The 18679-nt window shown below is 41.9% G+C and overlaps 1 protein-coding gene across 1 annotated transcript in view; it reads left to right on the top strand.

The window, feature by feature from the left end:
• Nucleotides 1–18679, top strand: part of LOC144668554 (annexin A4-like) — a 46782-nt gene that overhangs the window by 10431 nt on the left and 17672 nt on the right. The window contains exons 6-8 of the mRNA XM_078530698.1: nt 6456–6535; nt 7173–7229; nt 11119–11212. Coding sequence (XP_078386824.1) covers nt 6456–6535; nt 7173–7229; nt 11119–11212 — 231 coding nt within the window. The remainder of the gene's footprint in view (nt 1–6455; nt 6536–7172; nt 7230–11118; nt 11213–18679) is intronic.

Genomic DNA, 18679 nt, shown 5'->3' with positions numbered 1-18679 from the left:
ATTGAACTCTTTTCCCCCCACCACCCACCTTTGCCAGTTGCTGTGTATTTGCCTTTTTTTTTCTTACCTTATTCAGATCTGCCCATTGCTCCACTATTTCATTTTTGTCCTTCCAATGATCATTTGTCAGCAGGAGCCTATTACAACATCATACTCCATACATGTATCAGTAAACTTAAATTTTAATCTTTGAGACTTGTATGTGAAATTATCTCTAACAGAATCAATGTCACTCTCTATTAAGATTATTGGTTAAATTAATTTGACCGCTTTAAGTTCTCAATCCAGTTCCTCCTTATGTGAGTCGGCTGCACAATTTTGGAACTGATTTGATAAACCAATTCAGGTTATAAGAATTGACTGTACGTAAATGTAAAAAGTGGCAGTATTACTGTGCTAGCTGGTGTGTGTTGTAGAGATGCATTGTAGCACATTTGCCTCTTGGTATGCAAGGCTTCCACTCATGCTAACTATGGCACACAGTTGTGGATTTAGAGGAAGCTAGCAGGAAGCCTTGCTTTCCTGTTGCTGTGTACTTTTTGAAATAAACACAAAAGGCAGTGCGAAAATTTGGCAAAAGCTGAGTATGTGATCAGGAGGAAAGGGAGGTGTTTGAATGATTCTGGAAAATGAATTAGGAGCAATGAATGAAATAAAAACAAAAAGTGCTGGCAGGCCTGGCAGCATCTGGAGAGAGAGGAACAAGAGTCAAGGTTTTGAGACCAATATGACTCTTCTGAGTTCTGAAGCACTTTTTTTGTTAAATATCAGATTTCCAGCATTCACAGTATTTTGCTTTTATTATAGGAGGAGAGAATACTTTGCCTTGGATATTTCTTTTCTTTCTGTCATCTCTTTTACACTAGCAAAGGCGATCCTTAACCTTTTCTCAGTCACACTTTTTGTCAAATGTACATTATCCCACAGAGAAAAAATTATCTATATAATATCCAATGGCAAACTATTGCCCCTTTTTGTAGGTACACCCCCACAATATTTGACAAGTGTAACCCCATATCCATTGCTTCTACAAGAACCAGGGTTGCCGTGGCTAAAGAACTTTTAACCATCTGTTTTATTTTCTTAGCTTCCCAGGCCAAAGGACAATATTTTCCATTTTCACCCACCAAGAATATTATAAAACCAGCTGTCCTCAAATACCCATTTGGATGACTGGCATGACAATTGTTATTAAAAATGACTAATTTCATGTCCTTCAGGCCTCCCAAGGCTGGAAACTTGAGTACACATTTCTCCATATTTAATTTTTTTAAATGTTTCATTTGCCCTTAAAACATCCTCGACTGTAGCATGTTTAGTCACAATACTTAGTTCCAATACACAAAAACTAGTATGTGGTCTTGTCTGAGTGCATAGCCAATTCAACTGCCAGTCAAGCTTCTTAATTGCTCTGTTTGCTCTTGAAACATAACATCATCTTTCTGTGACAACCTAACATGATTTATATGAATAAGCGTAACACTTTCTAGTTAAGATTTTTGATTTAAGGTTACTCCAGAGCTGATCTACTTAATATCTAAACCTATATATTTAAAGGCACCCAAAACCTGACTTCCAATTTTAAATTCCCCTTTACTATTATTTATTATAAAGCACTCAAATTCTACAGAACATCCCATTAGAAAATTGACATACATCATAAAGATGCCTGGGAGTTGTCTTTTGTGGTACCAGTAGAACATTGCTGGATCTACTTTCAGTTGAGTACAGCCTACTTTCAGCAAGGTGGATCTAAGCAAGAAATACCATACCTGTGATGCATCATTTAATCCATAAACTCACTTGTTTAATTTCCACTTCACTTGGCTCTTTAGGTGGTTTCAACAGCACTCCTCTCAATTGTTTCTTTCTGCAAAAATGCAGTTTTTATACTGACCGGTCTACATTTCCGTGAATATATGACCAAGAGAGCTAAGAACATTTTCAGGATTATTTTTCCCACCATGGGGGAGGCCACACTAACATCTTGACCTCCAAGTCATCTTGGAAACACCAAGCTCACTTTAAATTTTATAAGTCCCATCCGGGGTGACTTTTTCCATACCTGTCTATGTGATAAAGCTGGCATCCCCCATCTGGGACTTTAAAGTAGATACCAAATTTCTTCCCATTATCCAACTCTTTTTGTTTTGCCTCTCTCATTAATTTATCTTTAATTTGCTGGCAACCATCAAAACTTCCTGGTAAGGGCTTCTACTTCTAGTAGTGCTTCTAGATTGTTCTGTAGTCTTTGTTCTATTGCATAATCTGGTCAAGCTATGGCCTCTACTTACCCTTCTATCTCTTTCTGGACTAATACTACCAAAGGATCTCTCCATCCCATGAACAGAGGTTCTATCTGGTATGTGATTATTTTCTAGCATAAGAGTCACTTCCAGATCGACTATGAGAACTTGCACTGCGTTTTCTTGTTTTCTACTCTTTCGCCCCATTCTGCCGGTCCATAAATCTATCTTGTCCAACATCTTGGACATTTAGCAAATATTTGAACTTGTCAGTAGCTTTCCCTGTTCTCCCTATGATATTTGCATCCCTCCATTCACTGGATCCTTCTGGTATGTATGTCACCTGAGTACCCTCTCAAGATAGTTGCCTTTTGGATATAATAGCCCTGTTTTGTGCATCATTTCATTCTGTCTATCGCCATCCAGCCCTTGATGCCATATTCTGCTCCTGATCACCTTCTGTTAACTGCTCAGATTCTGAAAGTTTGTAATCAAGCCCAATTCACTGTGATGAATGGACCTTAATAGCTTGACTACTAGGTTGGAGAACCACTGTCTTACCATCACACCCTGTCACCTTACCCGGACCTATCCACTCTGAAGCTCTCTTTTATGACATACTAAATCCCCAGGATTAAAGTTAATCTTAGACAGTCTTGTATGATGCCTTAGAGCTCTGAATTTTCTCCGAGACTTTAACCATTGATGAATGACCTTCTCTCTGCAGGTAAAGTATTCAAGTGTGCCAAGAAAAGGAACTAATTTTAGGGCAAGGGGACTATCACTTGGCACAGAAGGAAATTTGGAATTCCTCCCATAGACCAATTGATAATGACTATTCCACCCCGCCACCCCCCCCAATCATATGAAGTGAATTCTTTGCATGGGTCACCCATGCTAGGGCAGTTGTTAACATGCAGTTTGATTGGCTAGGATCTTATGGAGCATCTCATCGATCACCATGTGATTTCTTTCACGGAGTCCATTGCTGAAAGGACTTTCAGCTGCGGTGTTCATGACCACAACATTCATATTTTTACACATGTCTCTCAACTCATCATTAGCAAATTCCCTGCCTTGTCAATCAGAAATTGAGTTGATGCTTCAAGTACAGTCCCTATCCATTTTTCTATGACTTTATCTACAATCATCCTCTTGTCTTTACCATGTATTACTGAAGAAAGACTAAATCTGGTTGCCATGTCTGTTTCTGTCTTTGCCCCACACCTTTAATTCCTTGGCTCCTACATCTTTAAAGTCTCATGCCAATGGAACACTTGCAATGGGGCATAGTGGCATCCTCTGATACTTCTTACATGTCATCAAAGAGGCGAGTGAAAAATATGAGCCTTATGTACTCATCAACCACACCTGCAACCTTTTAGTAGAATTTTTAACCTGTGATGTGTGAGCAAGTTGTCTGTAACTTTAAGGCAATTTTATTTCTCCCAAACTCTTAATACCAGATGCCATTAACACTTCTTTAATATTCTGATTAGAAATGTCAGATTTTGTTAAGGTGATGCAATAATGCCCTGCTTGGGTAAATTACAGATCCAGTGACTTAACAATTGCTTTATCACGTTTCCTGTCCAGTTTCATTTGTACCTTTTTTATGGAAAGCTTGCTCAGCAGCACGGGTATCTCTTAGCAATTACTCAGTACTAATAAAGTGGCTTCCTTTAGCTTTTCTTTTGCATGGAATCACCACTATTTAATGACGTCTTTGTGTTGTCAATCCCAAAACTTTCATACTCCCTGGCCTTCGTTCAATCCTTACTGAGTGAATCTAAATAATATTTTACCCTATCTGTTCCACACACTGTTAAGATGCAACCATTATCTAACACAGCACAATTAAATAAATCTGTGACTAATACTCATTACTGGACTAAGCTTTCTTGTGATTAGTAAAATTCCTTCAGACTGATCATTATCATCATCTTCAGCTTCTGAATTCTTTGTAGCATGTGTTGCTTCAAAAACCCTGCTGTTCCGTTTTGGACAGTTCATCGCATAAAGAGGTTTTGAAGTACATCTGAAGCACCTTCCCCATGCATCCTCTTGGTTCATTCACTGGTTATTGCTACTCCAATCCTGTTATTGCTACTCAAATCCTGTCATCTGCAGTGATATCCAGATGTGTGTAAAGTGTTATCATCCTCATTCCTTCTGCCTGTAACTGTTTTGTTGTTCTGAGGCAGGCGCGCCATATCTGAATGATCTCAAGGCCATAATCATTGAGTCCTTCATCCCTTGTGACACCACGGACACCATTAAGGATGCTGTAAATGGTGGCTTTCCCAGGATTTTTTTAAAGCAGCAGGCATGTGATCCAAAAGGATGTATTTTTCTGAGAAACGAATGCTGGATAAGACCAGGGGCCTAACCATATGTGACACCTTAACACAATCCAGTAACTTAATGCAACCATTGAATAAGGAATCTTGAAATTGAATTTCTGCAGTCTTCTATACAGTCTGTTAAAGATATGATGTATTCCTCTATGGAACGACTGTCCATCTTTTGAAATCTATCAAAGTCTGACCATGCCTCATAGGCGTCTAATAGAACATCTATATAAATTTCATCCATGAAACTTAATGAAAGGTCCAAACCTTCATCAATATCCAACATCCAGCTCACAAAAAAATTTTGCTACTGATTTTTGTTTCTGTTAGGAAGCCACATTGCCAATGTTGTCTCCTCGGTGAGGACTTAACCCATGTCCACACATCCGCTTACTTTCTCCATTGTCCATAAGGTTCGGATTCAGAAAGCACTGGTGGATATTCATAGCCTGACAGTTTACACTTGCTTTTGTGAAGATTGGCTGAAAAGAATTCAAGATTGCAAACTTATTTCTGAAAAGAAAATTCTTAATTTTCAATCATCACCTTTAGGCAGCCATCCTTTGCCGTCATGTTAGTTCATTCTGAAGCCCGTTAGTGAAGTAGGAAAGCAGACACCAATCTTTTACTTAGTAATAGATTTATTTACAGAATGCAGCATTGCAAATGTCTGCCTTCTCCCTAACCAATACCCAGTGCCCCATCAGTCTCCCTCTCTGCTCAAGATAATCAATCAATCTGTATATCCTTAACCTCAATCATATAATTGACATTCCATAGTATTATGTAAATTCGCCAACTGAAAAAAAAACTATAAACCCTCCTTGTATTTCATGGAGTCGCTAACTTTGACTAACTCCTGGTCAAATGCTGTCTCCTTATCATTTTATCCTGTGGTATTAACTGGCTGGAGTTTTCCAAAATTAACCAATATTTTTAGTGGAAGCTGTTATTATAGTTTGTCTCCTTTCCAATCTCATACATACAATATACCTCACTTGCAGCTTTCAGTTGCACACTACACTCCTTCCTCACCAGGAACGTGAGGTTATACTGATCAGGAAAAGATGAGCAGCATTTTTTTCCTCTTGGAAAGAGAAGGCTGAGGGGTGACCTAAGAGAGGCCTTCAAAAATTATGATATATTTGGATAGAATAGACACAGAGATCGTTTACACTTATGGAGAAGAGCAAAACTAAAGGCCATCAATATAAGATAGATATCCAAGAATTTGAGTAGGAAATTCAGAAGAAACTTTACTCAGTAAGTGATGAAAATGTGGAACTTGCTATCGCTGGGAGTGGCTGAGGCAAATTGGAATAAGTACATTTAAGGGTAGCAAAGAGAAGCATATGCGGAGGGGAGGAAATGAAGGGTTATGCTGGTAGTTAAAGTGGAGCCTAAACTCTGACATAGGTTGGTTGGGCCGAATGGCCTGTTTCTGTGCTGTGTATTCCGTGTAGCACTGGGCTTCAGGCATGGATGTTGAGGGAATTAAAATGGTTGAATTTGAGAGCAGAGCTAGTTGAGGCCTTAAAACTAGAATTCTAGAGTCAACATTCTATCACACCACTGCTGAACATCAGGTGCCAATGTAAGAGCTATTCCTGTGGGGAAGAAGGATGTATATTGCTTGAATTTTTAATGCATATTTGTATGTATTGTGTTTGTGCAGATTTGCTTTATACACGTAGATGTTACTGCTCGGTGTGATACTTTACTGAAGTGAAATAAATCCAAACGCTTATTTTGTATTTCTATTTTTATATTTCCAAAGCTAATTTCAGAATGCCACATAAAAAAAAAAACTTTTCTGTGAGTAAGTGAATAAACATTATTTGTCATTTTTCTCCTATAGAGAATTCTTCGAGTTTAAAGGAGGATCTCAAGTCTGAGAACTCTGGTGACTTCCAAGAACTTTTGCTGTCCCTGTTGAAGGTCAGTGTGGTTTGAGTTTTGTGACCTCATTATGCCTAAAGGTGAACAGCTATCTCTGAGTTTCAAGAAAATACTGTACTTTGAGAGAATTCTTTCATAATTAAAAAAAATTAAGACTTTAAGTTCCTCCCTCCAACTATCTGATTCAATAACAGGCTTTGGAGGCCAGATGGTCCTTGGCTAAATGCCTAGGTTGTAGTAAGTTAGCCAATCACACCAAGGCAATAGTAAAGCTCTATAATTGACTTCCATGTTTTTGTATGGAGGAGGAAGAAATCAGTCAAGTCTACTATTCCTGTTTGCTAACTGGTGGCTCCTATGGAATACAGTGTGTGCATGGATGTCAAAAAGCACAGGTCCAGGCTTGTGATGCCATTCACAGTTCAGTAAGCTACTCCTGGTTATTAACTAAATTCCGATGTGAACAACGGCTACCTGGAGGGCTACTGCCCTGCATGAATCTGTGCCATTAAGAGAGAATGGGCAAAAATGGAGGGAGAACAAAATTCAATTTAAAAAATCTGGCGCTTTAACAGATTTTAATAACTGTATTTTGAACATTGTGATTAGATTCTTGAATAATTGCTTTGATTTTATGCAGTAAGGTTCCACTCAAATAGTTATGCTCCCTTTTTAGGGAAACCGAGATGAAGGTTTGGAGGTCAATGAAAGCTTTGCAAATCAAGATGTTAAAGTAAGTATGGTGTCCTAAACCTCAATGTTCATTGTGATTTAGGGCATTATGTGATCATTCAAGAACCAACCACATTCATGGCAAATGCAGTCTTCAGTCAGCAAACTTCTCAATTTTCAAGAATAAATATGTAGGCCACAAAATTTAATGGCCATAATGAACTATTCATAATACTATTTGGCAGGTTATGGAGTCCTTTGTTTAGTAATTACTAATGTTGCTATTCTTGGAAAAACAGATAAGGGAACCAAAGAGAGAGTAAGTGAAGAGACTGGCAGCTTACATATATATTTGCATATAAATATTAAAAGAGTGATAATAAGAGGAGTGGGGCTGATTAAAGACCAAAAAGGGGATTTATGCATGGAGACACGGGGCATAGCTGAGGTATTAAATGAATCCCTTGTCTTTACCCAGGCCATGGGGAAAGAGGAGGTAGTTCAGACACTTGAAGGGCTTAGAATTGATAAGGAGGAGGCATTGTAGAGGCTTTCTGCTCTTAAAGTTAATAAGACACCAAGACCGGATGAAATACGTCCATGGATACTGAAGGAAGTGAGAGTGGAAATTGCAAGGCACTTGTTTAATAGGTGGATATCCATTTACTGAATCAGGCAGCAGAAGACATTCTATGAATCACAACTGTTTTATTGTTAAACTACAGTTCAGTACAGATACCAATTGCCTCTCTTCCTTCCTGGATCCTGTGCAGAAGCAAAAGCCCCCTTTACTAGGGAAAAACCTAGTTTCCAAGTACCTTGGCATCACCTGCTCTCAATTCACTCTGAAGCTTTTTAACTCTGAAGAAGAGTCATATGGACTCAAAACGTTAACCCTGTTTCTCTTTCTAGACAGATGCTGCCAGTCTTGCTGAGTTTTACCAGCATTTTCTGTTTTTATTTCATTCTGAAGCTTGTCCTGGTTTACTCTTAAAGGGACCTGCCTTTTTAACATTGTCACACTGGCCATAATTTTCCAATTTATCTTAGACTCGGGGATGTTGTCAGAGGACTGGAGAATTGAAAATGTTACACCCTAGTTCATAAAAGGGCGTAAAGATAAGCCCAGCAACTACAGAATGTTTGATCCAGGATGCTAGTCGTATTCAGATAGCATCTGAATCACATACTGTCCTGGGCTTTGGGCTAGGTTTAACAAATTCAGTGGACAAAATTACAGGGCACCTGAAGTGTATCTGTGCTGTAACTGAATGGGCAATTATAGGGAATCACGGGTCTAAAACCTACAGCTGAAGTGCTATTAATAGTCAATGCATCCCTGCTGGTGGGCTTCAGGATCTTGTTTTTAGAATCAATTTGAATCAGCTTAACCTCAGTGTGGGGAAGCTCTTAGAAACGATAATTTGGGACAAAATGGATAATCACTTGGTCAAATGCAGGTTAATTAAGGAAAGCCAGAATGGATTTGTTAAGTGCAAAGCACATTTAACTAAATTGCTTGAGTTTTTTGATGAGGTAATGGAGAGGGCTGATGAGGGTAATGCTATCGATGTGATGTACATGGACTTCCTAAAGGCATTTGATAAAATGTTGAACTACAGACTTGTGAGCAAAATTAGAGCTCAATTGGAATAAAAGGGACAGGAACCAGATGGATATGAAATTGGTAAAGTGTCATGGAAGTAAGAGTAATAGTGAACAGTTGTTTTTCCACTCTGGAGGAAGGCTTTTAGTGGAGTTCCTGAGGAATCGGTGCTGAGACCCCGGCTTTTCCTGATATACATTAATGACCTAGATCTTGTTATATAGGGCACAATTTCAAAATTTGCAGATGACACACAACTTGTAGGCATTGCGAACCATGGGGAGCATGTGGTGGGTGTTGGGGGTTAGTGTAGAAGTTCAAAAGGTCATAGACAAGTGGCAGGTATAGTTTAATGCAAAGAAGTGTGAACTGATTCATTTTGGCAGGAAGAAAGCAGAGAGCCAAACAAAATAAAGGGTAAAATTCTAAAGGGGGCGCAGGAGCCACGGGTCCTGTGTGTATATGTGCATAAATTGTTGAAGGTGACAGCACAGGTTGAGAGCACAGCCGATAAAGCATATGGATTCCTGGGCTTTATCAATAGAGGCATAAGAGTACAAAAGCAAGGAAGTTTTGTTCAACCTGTATAAAACACTCGTTCAGCCTCAACTGGAGTATTGTGTCCCATTCTGGACACTGCACTTTAGGAAGGATGTAAAGGCCTTAGAGAGGGTGCAGGAAATATTCACAATAATGATTCCGGGGATGAGGAATTTCAGTTATGTAGAAAGATTGGAGAAGTTGTGTCTGCTTTCCTTGGGGAAGAGGAGGTTGACAGGACTTTTAATAGAGGTATTCAAAATCAGAACTGAGTAGAAAGAGAGAAACTATTCCCATTGGTGGAAGAATCAAGAACTAAAGGAGCACTGATTTCAGTTAATTGGCAAAATATGCAATGAGGAAATACTTGTTCACACTGTGAGTGGTTAGGATCTGGAATGCACTGCCTGAGAGTGTGGTGGATGCAGGGTCAATTGAGGTTTTCAAAAGGGAATTGGATCAGTACCTGAAAAGGAAAATTTTCCAGGGCTACGGAGAAAAGACAGAGGAGTGGCAGTAGGTGAATTGCTCCTTCAGAGGACCACCATAGACTTGATGGGTCAAATGGTCTTCTTCTGTTCTGTGACCACTCTATGATTCTAGGACACCAAAGTTACCCCCTCTGCTCTTCAAAATAGTGCCATGGGATCTTTTTATGTCCATCTGACAGATCGGGTCTCAGCTTGATGTCTCACCCAAAAGCCTTATACAGTGCAGCACTCCCTCTGCACTGACTTAGAGTGTCAGCCTAGATTTTTGTATGCAAGTCTCAGGCATGGGATTTGAACCCAGAACCTCCCAATTCAGAGGTGAGAGTGTTTGCAAATCCAATGGTAGTGCTGCTTGAGGGAGGATGTTGACCAGGACACCAGTAGAATTCCTTGCTTATTTTTGACTAGTGACCCAAGATGTTTTGGGTTCTTCTGAAAATGTCAAGAGCAGGTCAGAGACTAGGAATCCCGTGGTGAGTAACTCACCTCCTGACTCCCCAAAGCCTGTCCACCATCTACAAGGCACAAATCAGGAGTATGATAGAATGCTTTCCACTTGCCTGGATGAGTGCAGCTCCAACAACACTCAAGAAGTTTGACACCATCCAGGACAAAGCAGCCCACTTGATTGGCATGCCTTCCACAAACATTCACTCCGCCTACCACTGATACACAGTGGCAGCAGTGTGTGCCATCTACAAGATGCATGGCAGAAACTCACCAACGCTCCTTAGGCAGTATCTTCCAAACCCACTACCACCTAGAAGGACAAAGGCAGCAGACACATGGGAGGACCACCATCTGGAAGTTCCCCTCCAAGCCACACACCATCCTGACTTGGAACTATATCATCGATCCTTCACTGTCGTTGGGTCAAAATCCTGGAACTCCCTCCCTAACAGCACTGTGGGTAAGCCTACACCACAGGGACTGCAGAAGTTCAAGAAGGCAGCTCACCACCACCTTCTCGAGGGCAGTTAAGGATGGGCAATAAATGTTGGCCTAGCCAGTGATGCCCACATCATGGAAATGAATTTTTTTTAAAAAATCAACAACAGTGCCAAAGTCCTTTAGTACTGCATGAAGGTATTAGCTTTGAGTGTGTTAATTTCCTGGGGTGGTGTTTGAACCAGCAACCTGCTGATTCAGGAATAAGAGTATTACTGATTGAGCCATGCTGACAGTTAAGGATTTAAATGAGGACGTCAAGCTTTATTAAAAAAAATAAAATTAAGACTTTTATGGTAAGATATTATCACTTTTACATGAATTTACCTTTCTGGTATCCACTTAATATTTTTCTTTCATTTCAGGCATTGTTCACTGCAGGAGAAGACAAATGGGGAACTGATGAGACAGCATTCATTAAGATCCTTTGCAGACGGAACTTCAATCATCTGAGAAGAGGTAGAGTAGAAAGTGTGCAGCTTTCTAGAATGTTATTAATATGCTCCACTTCTACAATATTGTCTACTTTAACTATTTTCATTAAATTAGTTTCCCTTCACAATCTGCTGGTGCCTGACAAATAGGCAATTCACACATCCCAATGTTTCAAGAGTGATGTGCCCAGAGAAGCTGAAATGTATGCAAGTGAGGCAAGACACACTGGAAAACATTAGCACTGTTAGGTGGCCCTGCTATCAACCTCCTAACGTCGGCTGTCGGGTTTTACTTGGTTTTCAAAGTTGCTAGTTTTACATGACCTCTCCTCGAGATGAAATTGGTTGGTTTGAGTCCACAATATGTGGATTGTACAAGCTCTGTTGAAGGACCAAGTTTGATGGGCTTCTGATTTTCTTGTTTTTTTTTTTTGCATTCTTATGTTCATATCATGAGGTCAGCCTGCCTGGGCAACAGAATGAATATATGGTACTGCAAGATTTAGTGTTATCTTATTACAAGTTTTTAACTAATTGCTTCAAAGTGAAGCACAAATAGCAACTTCAGGTTTTCTGGCAAAATATTTTGTTCATGGTTACAAATTTATTCCAATCTTGATTAATGTTAATGAGGTACAAATTTGAAACTTGTTTCAAGAAATAATGTTTAATTCAAACATAGGAGCAATCTTTAACTTCTCATACTCACTCTTATTATAGATAACATGTACTATTGAGCAAAAAGCAGGAAGTTCTGATGTCCTAGCCAACATTCCCTCAATCAACATCATACGCATACAAAAGCAAATTGATCGTTTATCACATTGCTGGCTGCCATGAATGTTTGTTGTTATCTGAAAGGAATGAATTTTATCAAGTGCATTTGATATACAAGGTCCTACAAATACTGTATATTTAAGGAGCAAATCTGGAATTGCAAATCAACACAACAAAAAAATAAGAACTGGGAAATAAATTTGCTGAGAGCTCAGTGGAGGGAGCATATTGTAACCTCATCATTCCCACTGGTGACAGAGAAAGGTCAATATTTGGTTTCAAAGAAAAATATTAAATCACTTGCAGAAGCAACAGGCTGAAAAGCAATTCTAATAATTATAATCACATTATAAGCATACAATGCGGCGAAGAGCAGTGGGAAACCAGGGGATTGGGAAGCCTACAAAGACCAACAGAGGACAACTAAAAAAGAAATAAGGAGGGAGAAGATTAAATATGAGGGTAAACTAGCCAGTAATATAAAAGAAGATTGCAAGAGTTTTTTTTAGATATATAAAGGGTAAGGGAGAGGCAAAAGTGGACATTGGGCTGCTGGAAAATGATGCTGGAGAAGTAGCAGTGGGGAACAAAGAAATGGCGGAGGAACTGAATAGGTACTTTGCGTCAGTCTTCACGGTGGAAGACACGAGTAGCATCCCCAAAGTTCAAGAGAGTTGGGAGGGCAGAGGTGAGTATGGTGGCCATTACCAAGGAGAAGGTGCTAGGAAAACTGAAAGGTCTGAAGGTGGATAAATCACCTGGACCAGATGGATTACACCCCAGAGTTCTGAAGGATATAGCTGAAGAGATAGTGGAGGCGTTAGTGGTGATCTTTCAGGAATCACTAGAGTCAGGGAGGGTCCCAGAAGACTGGAAAATCGCTAATGTAACCGCCTTGTTTAAGAAGGGAGTGAGGCAAAAGACGGGAAATTACAGGCCAATTAGCCTGACCTCGGTCGTTGGTAAGATTTTAGAGTCCATTCTTAAGGATGAGATTTCAGAATACGTGGAAGTGCATGGTAAAATCGGGCAAAGTCAGCATGATTTCATCAAGGGGAGATCATGCCTGACAAATCTGTTAGAATTCTTTGAGGAGGTAACGAGTAGGTTAGACAAAGGAGAGCCAATGGATGTTATCTACTTGGACTTCCAAAAGGCCTTTGACATGGTGCCGCACAGGAGGCTGCTCAGTAAGATAAGAGCCCATGGTGTTAGTAGCAAAGTACTAGCATGGATAGATGATTTGCTGATTGGCAGGAGGCAGAGAGTGGGGATAAGGGGGTCCTTCTCAGGATGGCGGCCGGTGACTAGTGGAGTTCTGCAGGGGTCAGTGTTGGGACCACAACTTTTCACTTTATACATTAATGATCTAGGTGAAGGAACTGAGGGCATCCTGGCTAAGTTTTCAGATGATACAAAGATAGGTGGAGGGACAGGTAGTATTGAGGAGGCGGGGAGGCTGCAGAAGGATTTGGACAGGTTAGGAGAATGGGCAAAGAAGTGGCAGATGGAATACAACGTGGGGAAATGTGAGGTCATGCACTTTGGTAGGAAGAATAGAGGCATAGACTATTTTCTAAATGGGGAGAGAATTCAGAAATCTGGAGTGCAAAGGGACTTGGGAGTCCTAGTCCAGGATTCTCTTAAGGTTAACTTGCAGGTTGAGTCGGTAGTTAAGAAGGCAAATGCAATGTTGGCATTTATTTCGAGAGGACAAGAATATAAAAGGGATGTGCTGCTGAGGCTTTTTAAGGCTCCAGTCAGAACACATTTAGAATATTGTGAGCAATTTTGGGCCCCGTACCTCAGGAAGGATGTTCTGGCCCTGGAGAGGGTCCAGAGGAGGTTCACGAGAATGATCTCAGGAATGAAAGGCTTAACATATGAGGAACGTTTGAGGACTCTGGGTCTATACTCGATGGAGCTTAGAAGGATGAGGGGGGATTTGATTGAAACTTACAGAATACTGAAAGGCCTGGATAGAGTGGACGTGGGGAAGATGTTTCCATTAGTAGGAGAGACTAGGACCCGAGGGCACAGCCTCAGAGTAAAAGGAAGACCTTTTAGAACAGAGATGAGGAGAAACTTCTTTAGCCAAAGAGTGGTGAATCTATGGAATTCATCGCCACAGAAGGCTGTGGAGGCCAGGTCATTGAGTGTATTTAAGACCGAGATAGATAGGTTCTTGATTGGTAAGGGGATCAAAGGTTTCGGGGCGAAGGCGGGAGAATGGGGTGATTGAATGACAGAGCAGACTCGATGGGCCAAATGGCCTAATTTCTGCTCCTATGTCTTATGGTCTTATTTAGAGAAGACCTTTTTATAAAGAGAGCTTATCACAATTGGATGAGGCGATAGTCACAAGCCCCTGCCATCAAAATGACTTTCTTGGAAATTGGCCAGGAACAATAATTAGCATTTATATATGCAAGGACTGTACCTTCAGCACCTCCCCATTGTCTCTCCTAACTTGAATTAAGCATGAGAAAAGTTATTCAGCTCAAGAACCAATTCTTCCATGGACTATGTAAAATCCAATCTATCAGTGCTTTTTAAAAAATTCATTCACGAGATGTGGGCTTCACTGGCTGAGCCATTTATTGCCCATCCCTAGTTGCCCTTGAGAAGGTGGTGGTGAGCTGCCTCCTTGAACTGCTGCAGTCCAGACGGTGTAGGTACACCCACAGTGCTGTTAGAAAGGGAGTTCCAGGATTTTGACCCAATGACATGGAAGGAATGGTGATATATTTCCAAGTCAGGGTGATGAGTGACTTGGAGGGAAACTTCCAGGTGGCAGTGTTCCCATCTATCTGATGCCCTTGCCCTTCTAGATGGTAGTGGTGGTGGGTTTGGAAGGTGCTGTCGAAGGTGCCTTGGTGAATTCTTGCAGTGCATCTTGTAGATGGTACACACTGCTGCTACTGTGCGTCGGTGGTGGAGGGAGTGAATGTTTGTGGATGTGGTGCCAATCAAGTGGGCTGCTTTGTCCTGGACTGTGTCAAGCTTCTTGAGTGTTGTCAGAGCTGCACTCATCCAGGCAAGTAGCGAGTATTCCATCACTCCCAACTTGTGCCTTGTAGATGGTGGATTGGGGAGTCAGAAGGTGAGTTACTAGTTGCATGATTCCTAGCCCCTGACCTTTTGTAACAACAGTATTTATATGGCTAGTCCAGTTCAGTTTCTGGTCAATGGTAACCGCCAGGATGTTGATGGTGGGGCATTCAGTGATGGTAATGCCATTGAACATCAAGGGGTGATGGTTGGATTCTCTTTTGTTGAGATGGTCATTGCCTGATACTTGTGGAAAGTAACATTTGCGCCACACTTGTCAGCCCAAGCCTGTATATTGTCCAGGTCTTGCTGCATTTGGACATGGACTGCTTCAGTATCTGAGGAGTCACGAATAGTGCTGAGCATTGTGCAATCATCAGCGAACATCCCCACTTCTGACTTTATGATGGAAGGATGGTCATTGATGAAGCAGCTGAAGATGGAACTCCTGCAGTGATATCCTAGAGCTCAGATCACTGACCTCAACCACAACCATTTTCCTTTGTGCTAGGTATGACTCCAACCAGTGGAGAGTTTTCCCCCTGATTCCCATTGACTCCAGTTTTGCTAGGGTTCTTTGATGCCGCACTTGATCAAATGCAGCCTTGATGTCAAGGGCAGTCACTATCACTGTATGTCGGGAGTTCAGTTCTTTTGTCCATGTTTGAATCAAGGTTGTAATGAAGTCAGGAACTGAGAGACCCTGGCAGAACCAAACTGGGTATCAGTGAGCAACTTATTGCCAAGCAAGTGCTGCCTGATAGCACTATTGATGACCCCTTCCATTGCTTTACTGATGATCAAGAATAGACTGATAGGGCGGTAATTGGCTGGGTTGGATTTGTCCTGCTTTTTGTGTACAGGTAAGGATGACAGATTTCCTTCCCCAAAGGACATTAGTGAACCTGATGGGTTTTTACAACAATCGACAGTGGTTTCATGGTTATCATTAGACTTTTAATTCCAGATTTTTATTTAATTCAAATTCCACATCTGTTGTGGCAGGATTCCCATTACCCTGGATCTCTACTCCATTGCACCCTTAATACATTTCATCTGCCTAGAAAAGGATCTATCAGTGTCTACTTGTTCCATCCCAATGTAAGTTGGGCAACATTCCAGAATATCTCTTGGACTTTGCATCTTCCAGCATATAAATTACTTGAGCTACACGTTTGTTTTGCAGTAGAAATAGATTTTCCCAAGAAACCTAAACATACTATGCACTCCTGACTTGTACCCGTTTCCCAAAATTACTTACAGTCGGAAATGATTATGGAAAAAAAAAATCAATTGTGGTGCCTTTTTATTGCAAGACATTTTACCACCATGAAAGTGCATAGAGTGGTGAGAGTGTGGAACCTGCCACATGGAATGACTGAAACAGGTAATATTGACACATCCAAGTGTGGCTTGATAGATACATGAGGGAGGGTGGAGAAAAAGAATGTAGGGGCAGGATGGGATGAGCTAATTCATTGAAGTAGGAAAGGCCAAAGAGGTGCATAAACACCAGTGTGGAGCAGTTGGGCCAAGAGCACTGTTCCTGTGCTGTAGATGTTATTTAACACAGTTGCAAATTCAGCTGTACCTACTCTGTTGTAAAAAAAAAACTTCCCAATGTTGTTCAATAAAGACACAATCTATAATTCTTGTGTGAAAATAAGCTTCCATACAGTGTTTCCATACAGATTCATATTTTTTTTGGAAACCAGAGTTTGCTCATCCTTTTTATCAATCTAGTTGTAAATTTACATAACAAAAACAGAATTACCTGGAAAAACTCAGCAGATCTGGCAGCATCGGCGGAGAAGAAATCAGTTAACGTTTCGAGCCTTCATGGCCCTTCGGCAGAACTGAAGCATAGTTAGAAGAAGGGAGAAATATAAATTGGTTTAAGGTGGGTGGGGGGGGGGGTGCGGGGGTGGGGGGAGAGAGAGACATTGAGGGTGTGGTGATTGTGGAGATGAGCAGATAATCAAAAGATACTGAGCGTCAACTCGCAGACATTTCCTCCTACCTCTCCCTGGACCATGACTCCACCACAGAACATCAAGCCATTGTTTCCAGGACTGTCACTGACCTCATCTCCTCTGGAGATCTTCCTCCCACAGCTTCCAACTTGATAGTCGCCCAACCTCGGACGGCCCGCTTCTACCTCCTACCCAAAATCCACAAACAGAACTGTCCTGGCAGACCGATCGTGTCAGCCTGTTCCTGCCCCACGGAACTCATTTCTCATTATCTTGACTCCCTTCTCTCTCCCCTTGTCCAGTCCCTTCCCACCTACATCCGTGATTCCTCTGACACCTTACGTCACATCAACAATTTCCAGTTCCCTGGCCCCAACCGCTTCCTCTTCACCATGGATGTCCAATCCCTCTACACCTCCATCCCCCACCAGGATGGTCTGAGGGCCCTTAGCTTCTTCCTTGAACAGAGGCCCCAACAATCCCCATCCACCACTACTCTCCTCCGTCTGGCTGAACTTGTTCTCACACTGAACAATTTCTCCTTTAACTCCTCTCACTTCCTCCAAATAAAAGGTGTGGCTATGGGTACCCACATGGGCCCCAGCTATGCCTGTCTCTTTATGGGGTATGTGGAACATTCCTTGTTCCAGTCCTACTCCGGCCCCCTCCCACAACTCTTTCTCCGGTACATCGATGATTACTTCGGTGCTGCTTCATGCTCTCGTCGGGACCTGGAAAAATTTATTAATTTTGCTTCCAATCTCCACCCCTCCATCATCTTCACATGGTCCATCTCTGACACTTCTCTTCCCTTCCTTGACCTCTCTGTCTCAATTTCTGATGATAGACTGTCCACCAATATCCATTACAAGCCTACCGACTCCCACAGCTACCTCGACTACAGCTCCTCACACCCCGCTTCCTGTAAAGACTCCATCCCATTCTCTCAGTTCCTTCGCCTCCGTCGCATCTGTTCTGATGACGCTACCTTCAAAAACAGCTCCTCTGACATGTCCTCCTTCTTCCTTAACCGAGGTTTTCCATCCACGGTCGTTGACAGGGCCCTCAACCGTGTCCGGCCCATATCCCGCGCATCCTCCCTCACGCCTTCTCCTCCTTCCCAGAAACATGATAGGGTCCCCCTTGTCCTCACTTATCACCCCACCAGCCTCCGCATTCAAAGGATCATCCTCCGCCATTTCCGCCAACTCCAGCATGATGCCACCACCAAACACATCTTCCCTTCACCCCCCCCTGACGGCATTCCGTAGGGATCGTTCCCTCCGGGACACCCTGGTCCACTCCTCCATCACCCCCTACTCCTCAACCCCCACTTATGGCACCTCCCCATGCCCACGCAGAAGATGCAACACCTGCCCCTTCACTTCCTCTCTCCTCACCGTCCAAGGGCCCAAACACTCCTTTCAAGTGAAGCAGCATTTCACTTGCATTTCCCCTAACTAAGTCTACTGCATTCGTTGCTCCCAATGCGGTCTCCTCTACATTGGAGAGACCAAACGCAAACTGGGCGACCGTTTAAGGAACACCTGCGGTCTGTCCGCAAGAAAGACCCAAACCTCCCTGTCGCTTGCCATTTTAACACTCCACCCTGTTCTCTTGCCCACATGTCTGTCCTTGGCTTGCTGCATTGTTCCAGTGAAGCCCAACACAAACTGGAGGAACAGCACCTC

This window comes from Cetorhinus maximus, chromosome 27, assembly GCF_964194155.1.
Source record: "Cetorhinus maximus chromosome 27, sCetMax3.hap1.1, whole genome shotgun sequence".
Lineage (NCBI taxonomy): Eukaryota > Metazoa > Chordata > Chondrichthyes > Lamniformes > Cetorhinidae > Cetorhinus > Cetorhinus maximus.
The sequence above is the reverse complement of the archived record's forward strand: the minus strand, read 5'-3'. Positions and strand labels throughout refer to the sequence as shown.